At 44.9% G+C, this 20,062-nt stretch overlaps 1 protein-coding gene across 1 annotated transcript in view; it reads right to left on the bottom strand.

The window, feature by feature from the left end:
- LOC134929613 (dynein axonemal heavy chain 5-like) overlaps window positions 1–20,062 on the bottom strand; it is an 837,675-nt gene that overhangs the window by 621,058 nt on the left and 196,555 nt on the right. Inside the window, exons 21-22 of the mRNA XM_063925200.1 lie at window positions 9,365–9,516; window positions 3,425–3,632 (exon numbers count right to left, since the gene is read on the bottom strand). Coding sequence (XP_063781270.1) covers window positions 3,425–3,632; window positions 9,365–9,516 — 360 coding nt within the window. The remainder of the gene's footprint in view (window positions 1–3,424; window positions 3,633–9,364; window positions 9,517–20,062) is intronic.

The following is a 20,062-nucleotide window of genomic DNA, read 5'->3' as shown; positions in this document are numbered from 1 at the left end:
CGGCCCCCAGGATGCGCTCCAAAGGATAGCAAATTCTGCTAATTAGCAGAATTTGCTATTCTTACTGAATTAGGCCCTGAGACCTGTCTGATTACACACATAGGGGCATATGTATTATTAATTGCGCAACTGCTGTGATTATTAAAACACTGTGGGTTCTATGGGCCTAATTCAGACCTGATCGGTGCTGTGCGTTTTCGCACAGCAGCCGATCAGGTCTGAACTGCACATGCACCGGCGCCGCAGTGCTCTGGCGCATGCCAGATAGCCTCCGACCATCTCAGCCCTTCGATCACCTCTGCCTGATTGACAGGCAGAGGTGTTCGCTGTGCGGGAGGGGGCGGGCCGGCGGCATTTGGCCGGCATTTAGGGGCGTGGTACAGGCAACGCAAGCGTGCCCGGACCGTGCAGGGGGCGGGCCGCGTGACGTCACATGCAGCCGCTGCGACCCTCACAGCGACGGATAGCTCCCTGCCAGCACGCAGGAACTGCGCTGGTAGGGAGCTACTCTTCAGGTACAAAAGCATAGTCGCCGTGCGATGCTTTTGTACTTGTGCGACGGGGCAGGGCCTGACATGTGGAGCGGACTAGCCCTGTGCTGGGCGTCCCCCCGAATGTCTGGGAAGCTGATCGAAGATGTGCTAAATTTAGGTCTGAATTAGGCCCTATGTACTAAGCCTTGTAGAGAGATGGGGGCAATTCAATTAGGGCCATTTTTCATGCACTTTTCACTATTTTTTAGGGCGAATGGGGATTCACCCTATTCAATAGCAGGGCTGTTTTGTCACCTAGTGAAAAATTCAGGAAGTACAAAAAACATGTGGATCGGCTAATCCACTTTGTTTGGAACCTATGCCGGCGAAAACGCAGGCCGTTTTAGCAGATTTTGAGGCATTTTTCGTCAATGCCTTTTCACAAAAGAAAAAAAAAAGGTGAAAAGGCAATGGCGAAAATGCCTTAAAAACAGGCGAAAACAGGCCGCAATTGAATACGCAGGGGGGGCTGATTTCGATAGTTCCGAAATTGTCGAAGCTAATTGAATACCCCACATAAAGTGGGAGGAGATAAAGTACCAGCCAACCAGTTACCTTGATTTTTCAAACACAGCCTGTAACATGGCAGTTAGGAGCTGATTGGTTGGTACTTTGGGGTTCATTTATCAATGTGTTTTAGCAATTTCAAACTCATTGCATATGATAAATGGTGCTCCAGCCAAATAGCTCCCAACTGCCGTTTTCCAAACACGACAGTTAGGAGCTGATTGGCTGGAGCACCATATATCATACGGGATCAGTACGTAATCCCGCTGGACGGGATCCCGGCGGTCGAAATACCGACGCCGGAATCCCGACCACACAATCCCGACAGGGGTGGCGAGCGGAACGCAGCCCCTTGCGGGCTTGCTTCGCTCGCCACGCTGCGGGCACGGTGCCTCGCTACGCTTGGCACACTATTATATTCTCCCTCTATGGGTGTCGTGGACACCCACGGAGGGAGAATATGTCGGGATTGTGGCGGTCGGGATTCTGGCGTCGGTATTTCGACCGCCGGGATCCCGTCCAGCGGGTTGTTGACCGCATCCCTATCACACGCATCAAGGTTTTAATAGCTAAAACTAACTGATAAATGGGCTCTTTTATTGCCGTCCACTACATCTCTCTCCAAGGCTTAGTACATAGACCCCTGTATTATGGCGGATATTTTCATTTTTAATGAAAATATACTGTACCTGCTCTGTACGGAGGGAAACCTGCAGGGACAGCAGTAGCGATAGCTGCTGTCCCTGGGAGTTACTTCTACAGCTTTTTAGAGGAATCTTTCATATTTGCGAAAGACTCTTCCTGGGAAATCTGACACAGCACATATGCAGTGTCAGTGTCAGGGCCATCGCTGAACAGAGGCTGTGGGAGGGGGGTTGACAGTGATCTCTCCTACCACCATTCCTCTAGGCTAGAAGTAGTTTACACTCCTTTTATGTTGGTGTAAACTTATGTGGCCAAACTCGTAAAAGCATTGCTTTTCATGGTTTAGTACATAGGGGTCAAATCATAGTCCCCATTGATAATAATAGGGTCTGCGATCTGTAGTGGTAATTAGCATTCTTCATGAGACTTCTGTGAGGCATGCAGTCAATTTACCGACAATCAAAATCCCGACGGTCAATATACGGACAGCAATTGACCGACGGTCAAAATCCCAACAAGGTCAAAATGCCGACATTTAAAATACCGACAAGGTCAAAATACAGACATGTAAAATGTCGACAGGTCAAAATGAGTTTTTCATGAGTTTTTCATTGAAACCGACTTGTTCATACTTTACCATCCCAGTGGACCCGGAGGGGGAATATAATAGTGTGCCGAGCACAGCGAGGCACCGTGCCCGAAGCATGGCAAGCGCAGCGAGCCATGCGAGGGGACGTGGTACACTTATATGGTGTCCATGTCGACCTATGTCGACATACACATAAAAACCCACTGAAAACTCATGACGGTATTTTGACCTGTCAACATTTTACATGTCGGTATTTTGACCTTGTCGGTATTTTAAATGTTGGTACTTTGTCGGGATTTTGACCGCCGGTCAATTGCTGTCGGGATTTCGACCGTCTGGATTTTGATTGTAGGTATTTCATACCGATCCCTTCTGTGAAATCTCTTGCATTATGCTATTAGCACAAAGGCACAAACCATTAAATTAAGCAGAAAATTCAGTTTATACATAATTTTATGGAGGAAAAAAAAGCTTGATACAGTACATAGGCCCCATAGAGGGGAAGGCTAAAAGTGATCCCGTGGTTTACTTTCACCAATGGACAGGAAAATGGGAACACAATTTTCTAAACAGAGCAGAGAAAGAACTCTCTTGCTTAAGAGTGATTGTATTTAATTCTGGAAGATACTGTACACAAGAAAACCAGAAACCGCTAAAGATCTTGCAGTTTATTTAACAAAAATATTAATAGCATTAAATTTATATTTAGATGAAAGTACACAAATAACAGGACATTTATAATCGCTGTAACCTAGGTGCATTCAACTTTGTGTTTAAAAAGTAGATTTTTCTCTTCAAGATTCAGAACATAAATGTGTTTTTGTAATTCTGACAAAACAAATTCTACTGTACCCAGGGGCTGGCTGGCAACTTTCAGCCTGGGGGGCAGACTCAACCAAGCGGCTCAGCTTTTCACAGGGAATCTGCAGCCAAGTGGCCCTGGAACACTGAAATTGCACTGGCCCAGGGGGCGGAGGGCACCCTGCCCCACTGCCCAGGAAGCCCCCTGACTGTACCTCTGAAACACACAGCTGACCGGCAGATAGATCCAGGTTACTTTAGCACCCATTAGTGTTGCATCGTCTCATAATAAATTAGCCCCATTCTCTTTAACCACTAATTAAAAATATATATCTCAGAGAAAACCTACATGGACAATGTCTCTGCGGCTGCAGCAATTACTTTTTCGGTTCTGTCCAGAAAGTCTGGAACGGTAATGGCGCTGTCTTCCGGCAAGTCCACCAGTGGCGTTTCAGAAATGTCTAACAACAATTTCTCAATTCGGCACTCCAAGATGTCTGAGGTTTCCTTACAAATCTGCTCTACCTCTCTCAGGGAGCTGTAAACATTTGCAACGTCTGAAACAATAAGAAGGCATATTAAGATGTTAAAACATTATAATACACAAGTGATGTTAATAGATGTATAAAGTGTTCTAAATAATAATGCATAAACTAAGAGTTCTGGCGCCAGTGCATTAAGTTAAAATGAGTTTTCATATTACAGCAATTTAGTACTCATTAGGGAAACTTGTGAATTATAAGGAATAAGACCCCTCCCCCCCTACTGTAAATATTACAGACATTCGAGCTCTAAAGCAAGGCGGCCCAAAGAGGGCACAAGGGGAACACATGTCGGGAGTGCCTGCTCGCCTGAAGACACACCTGCCACCTCTCTCATTTACATCTGTATAAAGTGCAGCCCTGCGACAAATACTGTACTGAGGACCCTTCCAGTATGTTAACGTCACACAGTAACCTGGGACAGCAGTGGCCTGGGACAGTAATGGTGATTCAAGCTCGTTAGTGTCTATGAAAAGGATATAACTGCTTTGGTATTATGCCATCTTATGTGCAGACCCTCTGCCTCATTGAAGTGTGAGTGCCCTTGTGTTGTGTGTATGGTGCACACAGACTTGTCAGTTCTGGGTGAATTTAAATCTGCTAAAGACGTAAGATTCAGGAGAACTAATCTAAACTTAATTTGGATAATTAAATGGGTGTCATAATGTGAACATTAATCATGTAGACAGTAATGATATGTCAACAAATTAGACTGTCTACATATCATCCCAGTGCAGATTCCGTGTCTCGGCGGTCATGTGACCATCACTTCTGGGTATACCTCTGGCTGCTTCAGTGTTCCAGTGAGTATTCCTCCCATATCCCTAACGGGTGGTATTCATGTGACCGCCGGTCAGCTGACCGACAGTCACATGACCTCCTCCACGAGCCCGAAGGCTCACTATCCCGATGGTCGGCATGCCGACCAACAGGGACTATTTCCACTCGTGGGTGTCCACGACACCCATAGAGTGGGAATAGAACCCATGGCGACCGCAGGTCGCCAACAAGCCCGCAAGGGGCTTGCTGCACTCACCCCACCCCGCCGGGATCCTGGCGTCGGTATGCTGCCGGGATCCCGGCGTCGGTAAGCTGACCGGCGATCAGGAGACCGCCAGTCACCAGTACTACATCCTCCCTAACCCATACATAATTCATCCATGCATTCTGACAATGTCGACATTTCATGTTGACGTTCCGACAATGTCAACACATTGACTGTCGACATTTTAACAATGGCAGCTACATAACTGTCCACCTAATGACTACTTCCTAATCAGAAAGAGAGAAATTACATTTTTTTTTTATTTCCTCTTAAGAAGAGATGGACCTGTGATAAGAAAATATGCATGTTTGGACCTTCTGCTATCATAAAAATGTATAGTAAGCATACACTGAAGTGCCAAAAGTCAAGGAATAGCAATATATAAAGGTAATGGTAGGTGGCATCAACATACTGTGACTTCTTGGAGTTGTAATCGGATATCTTGTGAGTCAGTTTGAACATTGGCTAGGCTGCTCATGGCAAGGCTATGTGAATTATTGGAGTTTGAATGCAGTATGATAGTGGGTGCTTGACTGATGGGACATTCCATTTCCAAAGTTGTGCAGACATTCAACATACCTTGATCTATGGTGTCACATGTGTACCAGGAATACCTCATTGAAGGCATTATCATGGATGGGGTGCTTAATGATCATGACCAGCAGACTCTGGACAGAAATGTCCATGGTAACAGATAAGACACTGGCACAAATATATCCAGCAGGTCAATGTAGTGTTCTTTAGTTTTCATGGGATAGACCCACCATAGTGCCCCTGTAAACACTATGACACCAGACACAGCTTCACAACACCGGACATGAGTCACACAGTTCCAGTTGTTTCGAGCTGATGGTAGGTTTTGGGTGTGGCGCAGACCCCATGAGGCCATGGACCCCAGTTGTCAACAAGGCAACATTTAGGCTGGTGATTGTTCTTTTGTGGAGTGTGTTCATATGGCATGGGTTGGGTCCATCTGAACATGTCATTGACCATTAACAGCTAAGTTGCATTGCTTGATGACCACTTTCAGTCCTTCATGGACTTCATGTACCTCCACAACAATTAAAATATTCCAGCAGGATAATGCACAGTGTCATCGGCCCCAAGTTGTCCAGAATTGGCTTGAGAAGCATTCTGGAAAGTTCCAACAAAAGGTGTAGCCACCACATTCGCCAATATTAACTCAATTTAGCAATTATGGGACATGGTGGAGAGGTCCATTTACACCAAAGAACCTGCACCCACAAATATCAGGGAGCTGCAGGAAGCTATCCAAACAACATGGGTCAACATCTCTCCAGAGGTCTTCTGTTTACTTGTGGAATTGATGCCACATCAAGTTGCTGCACTTTGCCGGGCTGGAGGGGGTCCTACATGATACTAGGTACCTATCCCATAGCTTTAGGCACTTTAGTGTATATATAAAAGGGAACATTTAAGTCCCTATAAACTGTGAGTGTTAGGATGCAATTTATGGTACTTGGGTCACTAGGGGTGCGTGGACTGCACATAGTTGTCACCTTCTAGGGAGTAACACCGAAATACCTGGCTCCTCCTCAATGACATGGAGCCAGGTGCACTGCACTGTGACATCATCATGCAGTGCCCAGGTCCTGTCACTGAGGGGTCTCCGTTAAAAGACCAGCATCTCCAGGAATGCTAGGCATGCCAATGGAATGATGGAAATGGAGATTTGCCGGAGAGGCCATGCCCTGCCCCTCAAGACCACACCCCCTCCCCAAGATATCATGCCCCCTTTATGGGCACGCAGGTGGTTTATGCGGAGCACCGGATGTCCCCTACAGTTTTAGTTAATACAACTTGTTACTCATTAATAGCTGCTGGGCTACTTACTTTAAATCTCAATTTATTTGCCTCTGTTCTCTTCTGTTTGGAAGATCTGCCCTCAGTGATATTGTTACTGGTCAGATTTTCTCTGTGGTCATAGCTCCCTAATTTTCCTATTTTCTGTTCTCCACAGTTGCGCTACTTAGTTACACCATCACAACTTTTGCATGACGGATGTCTGCTAATGATGCTGCTCAGCCACAATGTGCTTATAAGCTGGGAGGAACAAATTAGGATGGTCCAGTCATCGGTATCCCGATCGAGCGTGTGCCGGACCATTTCAGAGGCAAGCCACGGGGGAGGGAGGAATGGGGGGGGGGGGGGGGGGATTAGGTTTAGGCTGCGGGGAGGGGGGTTAGGTTAATGCACCTCCGGGGAGGGTTAGACTGTGGAGCTTGCCTTATCCTCGAATGCGTAGAAGTAGACTGAGATTGGTGTTTATAAGTAATTTCATTCCACACAAAAAGTGCTGGATTTGTTTTGAAAATGATGGGGGGAGGTTACATTTATATTGTTCAGATTTCTAAAATACGATGGGGGGAGGGGGGGGGCAATTAAACCTAACAATTATTCATTTAATTACCACATTTTTCAATTAATATCAACGGACAGCTAGACTGTGTGATTTAACTCTTTCAAATAAAGGGGCCCAGGACCACAATTTGTCAGGGGAACCATAATTCTTATGAGTGACTGGGCTCCAGATATTATGAGCTATGTTAAAGTCCTGTGGCCTTGTGCCATTATATGGTTACAGAACTATTTGTGGTTTATCCTTAACATGACAGTAGATAGTACATTGTCCTATATATAGGACAATCTGTGTTAACTAATATACTACAGACTCTATAAGATTTTCTAGTTGGTTCTTTTTGCATTTCTTACACACAGAAAATGTTCCATAAAAAAGCTTTGAAGTTGGATCAAATAAATATTTGTACACCTATAAGTGTTTCATGTGTAGAAAGAAAGCTATGGAAGTCTGTCACCTTCTTGTGAGAGCCTGTTTCATGTGAGAGCCATGTGCTCACTGAATTACTACAGTTCAGTGGCCGAGTCAAGATGAAACATTTGTTTTGGTATGAACGGCTTCCCAAAGCACGGAGCATTTTCAAATCAGAGCTAGTTCAGAGTCAATCTGATTGTGACTCTGCAGCTCATGAACCTTTTGTCATCTTGCAGATTTTTATTTTATTTTGTAATACTTTACATATGTACTAGACCAGCAGAATACAAAACACATGTAAAACATGACAATGAAAGAACAAAAAAAGCTCCAAAACCATAGGATAACATTGTTGAAGTAGGAAAGAAGGTAGAAAATACCAAATGAAATATTACGAAATCAATAAAAGCAGGACTGACTCACTCTCCTCACAGAAGGAAAAGGAATGAAGTTGGCAATTTGCGTAATTAGGGTATGAAAGGGAGGGGAAGAGAAGTAGAAGATTAGGGAATAACCAGAGAGCTGGGGCCTAGTCAGACAAATTTGTAGCAGCTTTTTGTTTGCCTACGGCAATGTGGTAGCATTGTCAAAGGGATGCACCTTATTAAAGATGTAAGGTGTACCAATAGGGTAAAAAAAAATAGCAGAGGGCGCTGAAGAGGAGTTAAGTTTACTTGTGACCTAAGATATTAATGACATTTTGTATGCTGACACAATACTCATGAGATTTAAACCTATCAATTCACTAGGTACAAGTTACTTTATGCCTCATCTCAGTGATACCACTAAGCTGTTACGGAATTGGCTGAATTTAGCCGACAAAATGACTTCCTCCATTAAACCTTAATATAATTAAAAAACAGTTAAGACGCAACACTAAATCTACTTTGGTGATGCCACTAGTCTGAACTTGTACTGACATGCCTAGACTTTGCGAAGCTGCAGAGAAGCAGGAGATTGCAACAGCAGACAGGATAGTCGGGCTGTTCTCGCTGCCAGAGCCAGGAGGTCCCCTGGCACACCTACAAAACTGAGGTAACACGCCCATGTTTTGGAGTATTCTAAATAGTGACACCCCCTCCCCACCCCCAAATGGTGCTGGGGCTTAGGGGCAAGGGTGTAGCTACCATATGTGCAAGAGAGTGAAGCTGCTATGGGGCCCAAAGCTGAGAGGGACCCAACTTCCCTGCCAAAGTTACATGTGTTATATACATGCCCTTACAAACTTTTGCCTTGGGGTCTGCTGTATATCTTGGTATAGCCTTGACCTGAACATTGTAATGTGGTATAAAATGGATTGGAGGGCATTATAATGTTATATAATATGAACTGCGGCATCGAAATGCGGAAGATATGAAGTGGAGGCACTACAGTGTGCATAATATGAACTAGGGACACTATAGTGTGGCATAATATGAACTGGGGGCACTGTAATGTGGCATAATATGAAATGGAGGCACTTTAATGTGGCATAATATGAAATGGAGGCACTGTGATGTGGCATAATATGAAGTGGAGGCACTATAGTGTGGCATAATATGAACTGGGGACACTTTATGTTATAATGTGAATTTGGGGGTACTTTGTTGCATAATGTGTACTGGCAGCACTACAATGTGACCTAACGTGCACTAGGACACTACTATGGTTCAGAAAATGAACTAGGGCAATATTATAGGGCATATAATTGACAGATGCTGTGGAGAGGAGTCTCTCTGGAAGCACTGGGACAGGGGCTCCTTCAATATGTTTCTATGGGGATAACAAAGTTCTGGCTATGCCACTGCTTAAAGGGCACTGTGTGCAAAGACATAAGACGGGTACTCTGCATGCATAGCTTCTCATTGGGTTTACGTACATCTCTGAATCTGGCTTTATATAAACTTTAAACATTCAGTGAACTCTTACATTTGTCAATGTTCAGGGAGGTCCAGGAAAGCTGTGTGAGGCCCGGTGAAAGGACTTCTTCAATTTGTGTAATAAAAGGTGACATAAGTTGTTTCAGCAGAGCAGGTATTTTATTAGTAAATGCCTGGTAGTCCATCAACATATCTTGCAGCCTGAAAAAGAAGAAAAGAAGCTGAATAATTATGCCTTCATAGTCAGCATGTGCTCACAATGGATTGCAACCTAAGCTCACAAGAAATCGAAAATGTATTAAGCAGAATTTTACTATAGTGTGTTCTTACCAACTTTTTTCAACGTTGCCAACCTGTTCAGTCTTACAAATACATCTCCATAGGCTTATAACATAACAGTGGGACTAAAAGGATAACAATAAGCAAGGGGTTAAACGCAATTTTGCAAGGATGCAACTTAGCTCCATTATCTTATTCTGATCTTTTGTTCCTGCACCTGCTGTCTTACTGATCTTCATACCAACCATCTCCAAACCATCCCATTGGAAGGAAAGGAGATAGATCCTGCCCCATGTCCCATGCTGCCCCATGTCCCTGTCCATTGTAGACTATCTCTAAGTGCATTATCCAAAAGCAAGCAAACACCAATAGTCCCATAAATTTCTCAGAATATAAAATACCTTGTTTGGGGGAAAGGTCAGGAGACTTTTTTTTTTTAATATAGTTTAATTCTTTGTGTAAAACAAAATGTGATTTGATTTTTGCACCAATAAGCATGTTACAGTTTCTTAAAAGGAATGTATGTGATGGGTATTTCAAGCTATAAGAAAGTTATATACGTTATAAATTATATTTAATTGGGTCATATTTAGATTGGACTACCATAATCTCCTCCTATCTGTTCTTCCTGACAAACGTCACTCTTCATTCCAATCTATGCACTATGCTGCTGTCTACCTCATCTTCCTCTCCAAGCCTCTACACCCACTTCCCCTCTCTTACACGCCCTACACTGACTCCCCTTCCCCTTCCGAATCAAGCTTCTCAAACTCACTTACAAAATGCTCACCCATTACTCTCCAATTTACATATCTGACCTTGGGGGTCATTCCGAGTTGATTGTAGCTGTGCTAAATTTAGCACAGCTACGATCAGGCACTCAGACATGCGAGGGGACGCCCAGCACAAGGCTGGTCCGCCCCGCATGTCAGTGCCGCCTCCCTCCCCCCCCCCCCCCCGCAGAAATACAAGAGCATCGCACAGCGGCGATGCTTTTGCATTAGAGGAGTAACTCTAACTCCCGGCCAGCGCATCTCCTGCGGCTGGCCAGGAGAACCTCTTCGCTTCCCGGGTCGCAGCAGCTGCGTGTGACATCATGCAGCCACCGCGGCCCGCCCCCCAATGATCCAGCCACGCCTGTGTTGGCCGGACCACGATCCCTAAACGGCAGCCTAATGTTGCCATCCGGCCCCCTCATGTCAATCAGGCAGAGGCGATCACTATGTAACAACAGCTTTCGGCCATCCAGCATGCACCGGCGCACTGCGGTGCCGGCGCATGCGCAGATCCGACCTGATCGCTGCGCTGCGATAAACTGCAGCAAGCGATCGGGTCGGAATGACCCCCCCTTTTCTCCCTTAACACTCCTGTCCGCCCTCTTCACTCCACAAATTCATGCTGCCTCTCCTGCAAATGGATTACTTCCTCCCACTCCTGCCTCTAAGATTTGGTCCATGGTACTCCCTACCTCAGGAAATCTCCATCTCTTACTATCAGACTCTTCACAAAACGTTAAACGGGCTCTCAAGACCCACTTCCTCATCAAACCCAGCCATTTCTCATCCTAACCTTCTGTTACATGCAGGGGCGGATTGGTATGGCGGGAGACCGGGCAAGTTCCCGGACGGCCGGCCCATTTGGGCCAGAACAAGGCCGCTCACAGTGCTTCTGGGGCCGCCGCTACCGCGATCGCACGGTCAGCGGCAGCAGCAGCTTGTCCGCATGTGCAAACGGGTATTATGCCCTTAATCAAAATGGCCACGGGAGTGCTGCTGCGCATGCGCGACCGCAGCAGCTCCTCCCAAGGGCCTTTGCGGAGATCGTCGTGAGTGACGTCTCACGGCTCCGCCTCTAGTCTCCCAGTGTGCTGTTCAGCCGGGAAAACTGCATGGGCGGCGGTGTCAGCTTTATAAAGTAAGCTATTTAGCTACAGCCTACATGCCTTTCTGACAGAATTAATAGAATAGCTCAGCTGTAAACATATAGGTTGTTTATTATTTTACTTGATGCCTGGATGGTAGTGAGAGGTTATTACAAGTACCTTTACCTCAAGAAAGTGAGAAACCAGTTCTGATATTTGCATTTAAGCATGTCCATAATTTAATAGGGAAATATATTGTACGTTTTCCTAATAGAATCCTTTTCTATGTGCTCAACAAGCATGCACAGCAGAAAGTGGTGTAGATAATACCTTCAGGAGGGGTTGGGTCTGGGATGCCGGCAGCAGAATGCAGACGGGGGTGAGCGCAACAATGCCCCCAGCTGCAGCAGCCAAGGCAGACGCAGGATCCAGCAGCCGCCAATTCTGAATGTGATAGTGAGTAAATGTCCCAAAGATATACTGTAGTAGTGTGTGTGCCTGATATATAGTATACAGTAGTAATGTGCTTTACCTGGTGCAATGCGTATAATGTGCTCTACCTGGTCCAATGTGTATAATGTGCTCTACCTGGTGCAATGTGTATAACGTGCTCTGCCTGGCACAAAGTGTATAACGTGCTCTGCCTGGCACAAAGTGTATAACGTGCTCTACCTGGTGCAATGTGTATAACGTGCTCTACCTGGTACAATGTGTATAACGTGTTCTGCCTGGCACAACGTGTATAACGTGCTCTACCTGGTGCAATGTGTATAACGTGCTCTACCTGGTGCAATGTGTATAATGTGCTCTACCTGGCACAATGTGTATAATGTACTCTGCCTGGCGCAAAGTGTATAACGTGCTCTACCTGGCGCATAGTGTATAACGTGCTCTACCTGGTGCAATATGTATAACATGCTCTGCCTGGTGCAGTATGTATTTATTTATTTATTTATTAACAGTTTCTTATATAGCGCAGCATATTCCGTTGCGCTTTACAATTAGAACAACAGTAATAGAACAAAACTGGGTAAAAACAGACAGACAGAGGTAGGAAGGCCCTGCTCGCAAGCTTACAATCTATAGGGAAATAATGTGCTTTACCTGGTGCAATGTGTATAATGTGCTCTACCTGGCGCAAAGTGTAGACGTGCTCTATCTGGCGCAATATGTATAACATGCTCTACCTGGCGCAGTGTATATAGGAGGTTCTACCTGGTGCAATCTGTATAAGCGGCACTACTGTATGGTGTAATATAAATAAAATGATAATAACAATAATTAGTGATTTGTTACATTAGAGTTTAATATTTTCCAGCACTGCCATTTTTCTTTTGCACAGCAAACAACTGTTGGACAACACTTAATTGTTTCTTTCAGATAAAGGGGACTACTAAAAAAATAAGATTTTACTCACCGGTAAATCTATTTCTCGTAGTCCGTAGTGGATGCTGGGAACTCCATAAGGACCATGGGGGGGTAGCGGCTCCGCAGGAGACTGGGCACAACTAAAGAAAGCTTTAGGTCACCTGGTGTGCACTGGCTCCTCCCACTATGACCCTCCTCCAAGCCTCAGTTAGGACACTGTGCCCGGACGAGCTGACATAATAAGGAAGGATTTTGAATCCCGGGTAAGACTCATACCAGCCACACCAATCACACCGTATAACTCGTGATACTATACCCAGTTAACAGTATGAATATAACTGAGCCTCTCAACAGATGGCTCAACAATAACCCTTTAGTTAGGCAATAACTATATACAAGTATTGCAGACAATCCGCACTTGGGACGGGCGCCCAGCATCCACTACGGACTACGAGAAATAGATTTACCGGTGAGTAAAATCTTATTTTCTCTGACGTCCTAGTGGATGCTGGGAACTCCGTAAGGACCATGGGGATTATACCAAAGCTCCCAAACGGGCGGGAGAGTGCGGATGACTCTGCAGCACCGAATGAGAGAACTCCAGGTCCTCCTCAGCCAGGGTATCAATTTTGTAGAATTTAGCAAACGTGTTTGCCCCTGACCAAGTTGCAGCTCGGCAAAGTTGGAAAGCTGAGACCCCTCGGGCAGCTGCCCAAGATGAGCCCACCTTCCTTGTGGAATGGGCTTTTACAGATTTTGGCTGCGGTAGTCCAGCCGCAGAATGCGCCAGCAGAATTGTGCTACAAATCCAGCGAGCAATATAGTCTGCTTAGAAGCAGGAGCACCCAGTTTGCTGGGTGCATACAGGATAAACAGCGAGTCAGTTCTCCTGACTCTAGCCGTCCTGGAAACATAATTTTTCAAGGGCCTGACTACGTCCAGTAACTTGGAATCCTCCAAGTCCCTAGTAGCCGCAGGCACTACAATAGCTGGTTCAAGTGAAAAGCTGATATCACCTTAGGGAGAAACTGGGGACGAGCCCTCAATTCTGCCCTATCCATATGGAAAATCAGATAAGGACTTTTATATGACAAAGCCGCCAATTCTGATACACGCCTGGCCGAAGCCAAGGCCAATAACATGACCACTTTCCGCGTGAGATATTGTAGATCCACGGTTTTTAGTGGCTCACACCAATGTGATTTTAAGAAACTCAACACCCCGTTGAGAACCCAAGGTGCCACTGGAGGCACAACCGGGGGCTGAATATGCAGCACTCCTTTTACAATGTCTGAACTTAAGGTACTGAAGCGAGTTCTTTTTGGAAGAAAATCGACAGAGCCGAGATCTGTACCTTAATGGAGCCTAATTTTAGGCCCATAGACACTCCTGCTTGTAGGAAATGCAGAAATCGACCTAGTTGAAATTCCTCTGTTGGGGCCTTTTTGGCCTCACACCAAGCAACATATTATCGCCATATGCGGTGATAATGTTTTGCAGTTACATCTTTCCTGGCTTGAATCAGCGTAGGAATGACTTCCTCCGGAATGCCCTTTTCCTTTAGGATCCGGCGTTCAACCGCCATCCCGTCAAAACGTAGCCGCGGTAAGTCTTGGAACAGACAGGGCCCCTGCTGCCGCAGGTCCTGTCTGAGCGGCAGAGGCCATGGGTCCTCTGATATAATTTCTTGAAGTTCTGGGTACCAAGCTCTTCTTGGCCAATCCGGAACCACGAGTATCGTTCTTACTCCTCGCCTTCCTATTATTCTCAGTACCTTTTGTATGAGAGGCAGAGGGAGGAACACATAAACCGACTGGTACACCCACGGTGTTACCAGAGCGTCCACAGCTATCGCCTGAGGGTCCTTTGACCTGGCGCAATATCTTTTATAGCTTTTTGTTGAGGCGGGACGCCATCATGTCCACCTGTGGCCTTTCCCAATGGTGTACAATCCTTTGGAAGACTTCTGGATGAAATCCCCACTCTCCCGGGTGGAGGTCGTGTCCGCTGAGAAGATCTGCTTCCCAGTCGTCCACTCCGGGAATGAACACTGCTGACAGTGTTAACACATGATTTTCCGCCCATCGGAGAATCCTTGTGGCTTCTGCCATCGCCATCCTGCTTCTTGTGCCGCCCCGTTGGTTTACATGGGCGACCGCCGTGATGTTGTCTGATTGGATCAGTACCGGCTGGTTTTGAAGCAGAGGCCTTGCCTGACTCAGGGCATTGTAAATGGCCCTCAGTTCCAGAATATTTATGTGTAGGGAAGTCACTTGACTTGACCAAAGTCCCTGGAAGTTTTTTCCCTGTGTGACTGCCCCCCAGCCTCAAAGGCTGGCATCCATGGTGATAAAGCTAAATATTTATCTTATTTAAAACCCTTTAAGAGGCCTAAGAACACTGTACGCTATTGACGTATGGAGTACCGTAAGGGTTCGCACGTTGCGTAACAATCGCTTAGCCGTGGTCGAGACGCTCAAGCGTCGCGTTCGCTCACGGCCAAGAGATCACAGGCAGGCACGCTATTGGCTGCTGACTAACGTAATGGTTCGCTATAGCGTAGCAGACGCTCGGGACCACGAGGAGATCACCAGCGGCGCAGACGCTCACAATGTTAAACCTTTATATCTAAACCATAAACAATGTAATATGCAGTAAAACCTTAGTGTAGAGATAGGATGTAGATGCAACACAGTGTAACCTTATTAACTTAAAAGCTGTTCGAGCGTCACCGACGCTCTGAGAATACTTAACACTATAATAAATACACAACTACCGGGCTTAGGGTCTAACGCCTTATGAATATGTTATACTTGCAAAAAGAATAATACAGTACAAGTCATACACTACAATATAACATAGACTAACTAACCAGGTAACTACACAGGAAATACAATACAATACTATTACGTTTAAGAGAATACGAGAGAAAGAGGAGAAGAGAGAGAGAGATATGGCTCACAATAACAAGAAAAACAATATGATTGCGGAGAAAACTTACGCACAAAGGGGAACGATCGCATGCGCCTCTGGACATCCAGCTCCCGATTATCAGCAATGAGAACCGTTGAAGAGTGAGCTGGATGTGATCGGCTTGTCTATTTATGCCCCACACACAATACAATTCAATGGTCCCTACAATCTCATTGTTTATTGGACACAGGAATTCCTCCTCGCATTATAACAAAAGGTCATAGGTTGATTCATACAGGTGGGCTGTGACAATTTCCAACTGCTCAGGTGGGTGGGAAACTGGGTTTCCCGCCGCATGGATAAGTAAGTGCAAATAATAGTAAATGGACATAAACTTCTTATGTCCATAACTATTCGCACGAGCGATTAATCTGTTTCAAACCAACACCGGAATATTGCTAATTAAATATTCTTCCGATGGATACTAAACACCACTGTATTACTCCTGTCTGACCCTTCGTATCAAACAAAGAGGGATTTCTCTGTCCATGAACATGCTACATTAACCAAACTTTCAGATTCTATCAAAGGGACCATAATCTACAAAATACATTATATGGTGAAAATATGTAACGAAAGATTCGCCCGCTAGACGCATACAATCTCTACCGTAAATGCGCATACCGTGCGCCTGCGGGTGCCCACAACAGCGAGTATGCGCACGCACGGGAGAGCGCACGCATGCGCAGCAGGGACACATATGAGGTGCAAATATGGCAGTGTGCATCGTGATATTTTTCTGACTTTGACAGTCCACCCTTTGGCAGTCAACAATAACTGCCACTTCCTAAAACATTTCAAAAAGAGAAAAATATATGTCAAGTGTAAATACATTTCCATGGTTGGGTAGGGGAGGAGAGGAGAAGGTAGGAAAAGGGTATGACCTAGTGAGATAAAAGAAGCATGTGTGTATGAATCCGTGTTTGGGGGTCATGTATCATCGTGCCGTACGTGTTTTAAATCAAGCTTCGAGGTATTGCGAAGTATACATTTGAATTCCTTCTTATCCCGTGGTACGGGTCTGTGGATGGGCTGTCAAACTTTACCGAGCTCTTTTCGGCTGTGGTTGTAACAAAATGGGGAGCACATTTTAGTTGATGATACATGAATGGGGGAATATGTGATTGCTGATATCTGTGCTGGTATTCTCTATCGACTATGTGTGTAATTACCTGAAGGTTGTAGAGATGAAGAAAAGACATAATTACGGTAAATGCAGTGGTATTCTATGTCAGGTTAATGAACATTTGTCGGTTGAAGTCTTGTTCGGTGTCTGTTGAATGCAGTCTTCTTTGTGCTTTTGCCAAAAGGCGTGTGGGCAAAAAGCTTTGTCAATGTCCATAGACTTACAAAAGTGTTGGGCTAGCGTAATCTTAAAATTTCTAGGGAAACTGGGGGTCTCAAATAGTTCATCAAATATCTGTGTATAAGGTTGTCAAAACTTCTTCTTTAATCCATCAGTTGTCTGTATACAGGATCATCAAATTCCTCGTCAAAAGTGGGTCTTTTTACCTTGGAAAAACCGGAAAAACAGGTGAAAGAAACGGACCGTATAATCGCTTTTTCATCACATCATTGTTTCTACCGTTGGGTCATAAATCAAATCCATTGGAATTACAGTTTCCTCACTCCTTAGACTCATTACCCTGGTACTACGTTTGCACTCCATTAAAGCCTGACCGCATCTAAATATCAAGCCAATCGTTATGACAACACCTAAGATACATAGGAGAAACTTCCCTACATCCATTATGACTCCTTGAGCCCATTCTCCTAAACCAGAGAACTAATTTCGCGGGTTCAACCATGACACCCAACCAGTCAGCTCATTACCTACAGCAGCAAGAGTGAGATTGTGTCTCCTGCGAAATTCCCACTTCAGTTGGAGAATATCGTCCATCTTTTGGTCTATGACCTCGACCGGGTCCTCGGTACTATTCGTTATATATGTGCAGCATTTCACGCCGTACTGTGTTGCCAGTGTGACACAATATCCGCCTGTCACTGCTGTGAGGTAATTGAGAACCATTCTATGCTGTACCAGTTCTGTTTTATAAGCTTGAAGTTCTCTTCCAGTATACCTAAACGTGTCATCATACATTTCAGTGATATTATCTAACAAATTTGCGAGCGCAGATATGTATTTATAATTCAACACTCCTCTGGCGGTGCAAGTGAAATCTAACGCGATTAGAAACTGAATCCCGGTGGATTCATGGATCATGTCAGAGGCCGGATGCTCTGTTCTTTCTATCAGGTGCCGTTTAACTACGTGCTCGTAATGAGTATGAGTATAAGGAGCTTGGGCAACACGGTGAATATCTTTCATTTTGGCATGTGATACAGTCATTACTTCAGGCAGTACTTTTCCAATATAACACAATCCTTCAGAGTTTGGGGCAAGCCACTTATACGCCTTCCTCCCGCATATGAAATATGCATCATCGGGGAGAACATATGGGACGGAGTAGGACATAACCATATTACACATCCTCCAGGTGAAATCTCCTACCCCTAATTCTCCCATCTGTCTAGTACACGTATCAGTTTGTATGATATGTGCACAGTATCCTGGTGATACCTCTCCAATTCTCGTAATCTTACTTCCTAGGGTATACCTATATCGGAAAGATTTTTCTCTACTGGCTATGTGGCGTATAAGCTCTGTATCTGTAGGCATTCTATCTGCTCTATATGAAAAGGTCATGGTTTGGTTACTCCATGACACTTCCCAATTTCCCGGCTTTCGGGGATTGGAAATGTTAAAACATATTAGGGATCTATCCACATGATATTGGTGGAGCTTCAAACTAGGAGGACTGGAGATATTAAACCTCCTGTCCACCGGCCTCCCACCACTTAGCTCAAGTACCTCACCTATCGTTAAAGGAAATGGTACTAGTCCTGATTTGCTATGACCTTGAGGTACTTGAGAGCATACCCAACAATCTGTTTGATTTAACACACTACCCACTAAGGAGTGATAGTCACTCAAGGGATGCCGGTCCATGTGGATATTAAAACTGGATTGGCATTTCTTGATGCACCCATCCTCAACCACATTGTCACAGAGCCTACAGATACAGTTTTCTTCAGCTAACAATCCTTCACAATTCCTTCTATGGTCTATGTTATCGGACCGTTTTCTGATACTCGCCTTTGCTTGTTGATTATGTTGTTCTCGGAAAACTACGCCTCCATCTCTGTCATCAGAACCCATTCCAGAACCTCTCTCGACCTCCATGGTACTCTCGCCGGAACAGACTGCTCTGGTCAACATCATGGTCAACAGGAAAATCCGGATCACAGTCTCTTGAGGCAAGTCCATCTTAGGAGGAAACGAAGAAGAATGAGAAGGGGGAAAAAAATAATTTGAGGGAGAGGGGATGGGAAGTGGAGAAAAACAATAAAAGGGAACAGGGAATCGACAACTGCTTTTGATCTTGTGATTCTCAATGCTCAGGTGCCGCCTCAGTCCTCCTGGAACAGACACTCCAGTGATACAACTTCCTCTACCGTCTGTTCCTTATCACGGGACCTCTCTGGATCAGCAACCTTCTTACAGTGGGACGAATGAACCCAAGTCTCTCTCTCGGCAACCTTCAATGCTGTAGTGCTAGTCAATAAGACTTGGTATGGTCCTTCCCATCTGTCAATAAGGCAACCTGAGCGTAGAAAATTCCGTATCATTACATAATCCCCAGGTTCAATGTCATGACAATTACTATCTGGTAAATCAGGAATCACTAACTTCAAATTATCATTTTGATTCTTTAACTGTTTACTCATGTTAATCAAGTATTTTACAGTCACTTCATTGTTACACTTCAAATCATCCTGAGGGTTAATCATAACATGCGGTTGTCGACCAAACGAGATTTCAAAGGGAGACAGATTAAGAGGGGACCTGGGAGTGGTTCTGATGCTGTACAGTACAATGGGTAAAGCTTCTGGCCATGTCAATCCTGTCTCTGCCATAACTTTGCTCAGTTTATTTTTAATAGTGCTGTTCACTCTTTCCACCTTCGCACTCGCCTGTGGACGGTATGGAGTGTGCAGCTTGCTATCAATTCCCATCAACTTACACATTCCTTGAAAGACATCACCTGTAAAATGGGTACCCCTATCACTTTCAATTATTCTAGGGATACCATATCTACATACAAATTCCTGCACAATTTTCTTAGCAGTAAACATAGCGGTATTTGTGGCCGCAGGAAATGCTTCGACCCAATTTGAGAAAACATCTATACAAACAAGTACATA

The sequence above is a fragment of the Pseudophryne corroboree genome, chromosome 5, assembly GCF_028390025.1.
Source record: "Pseudophryne corroboree isolate aPseCor3 chromosome 5, aPseCor3.hap2, whole genome shotgun sequence".
NCBI classification, from domain to species: Eukaryota; Metazoa; Chordata; class Amphibia; order Anura; family Myobatrachidae; genus Pseudophryne; species Pseudophryne corroboree.
The sequence above is the reverse complement of the archived record's forward strand: the minus strand, read 5'-3'. Positions and strand labels throughout refer to the sequence as shown.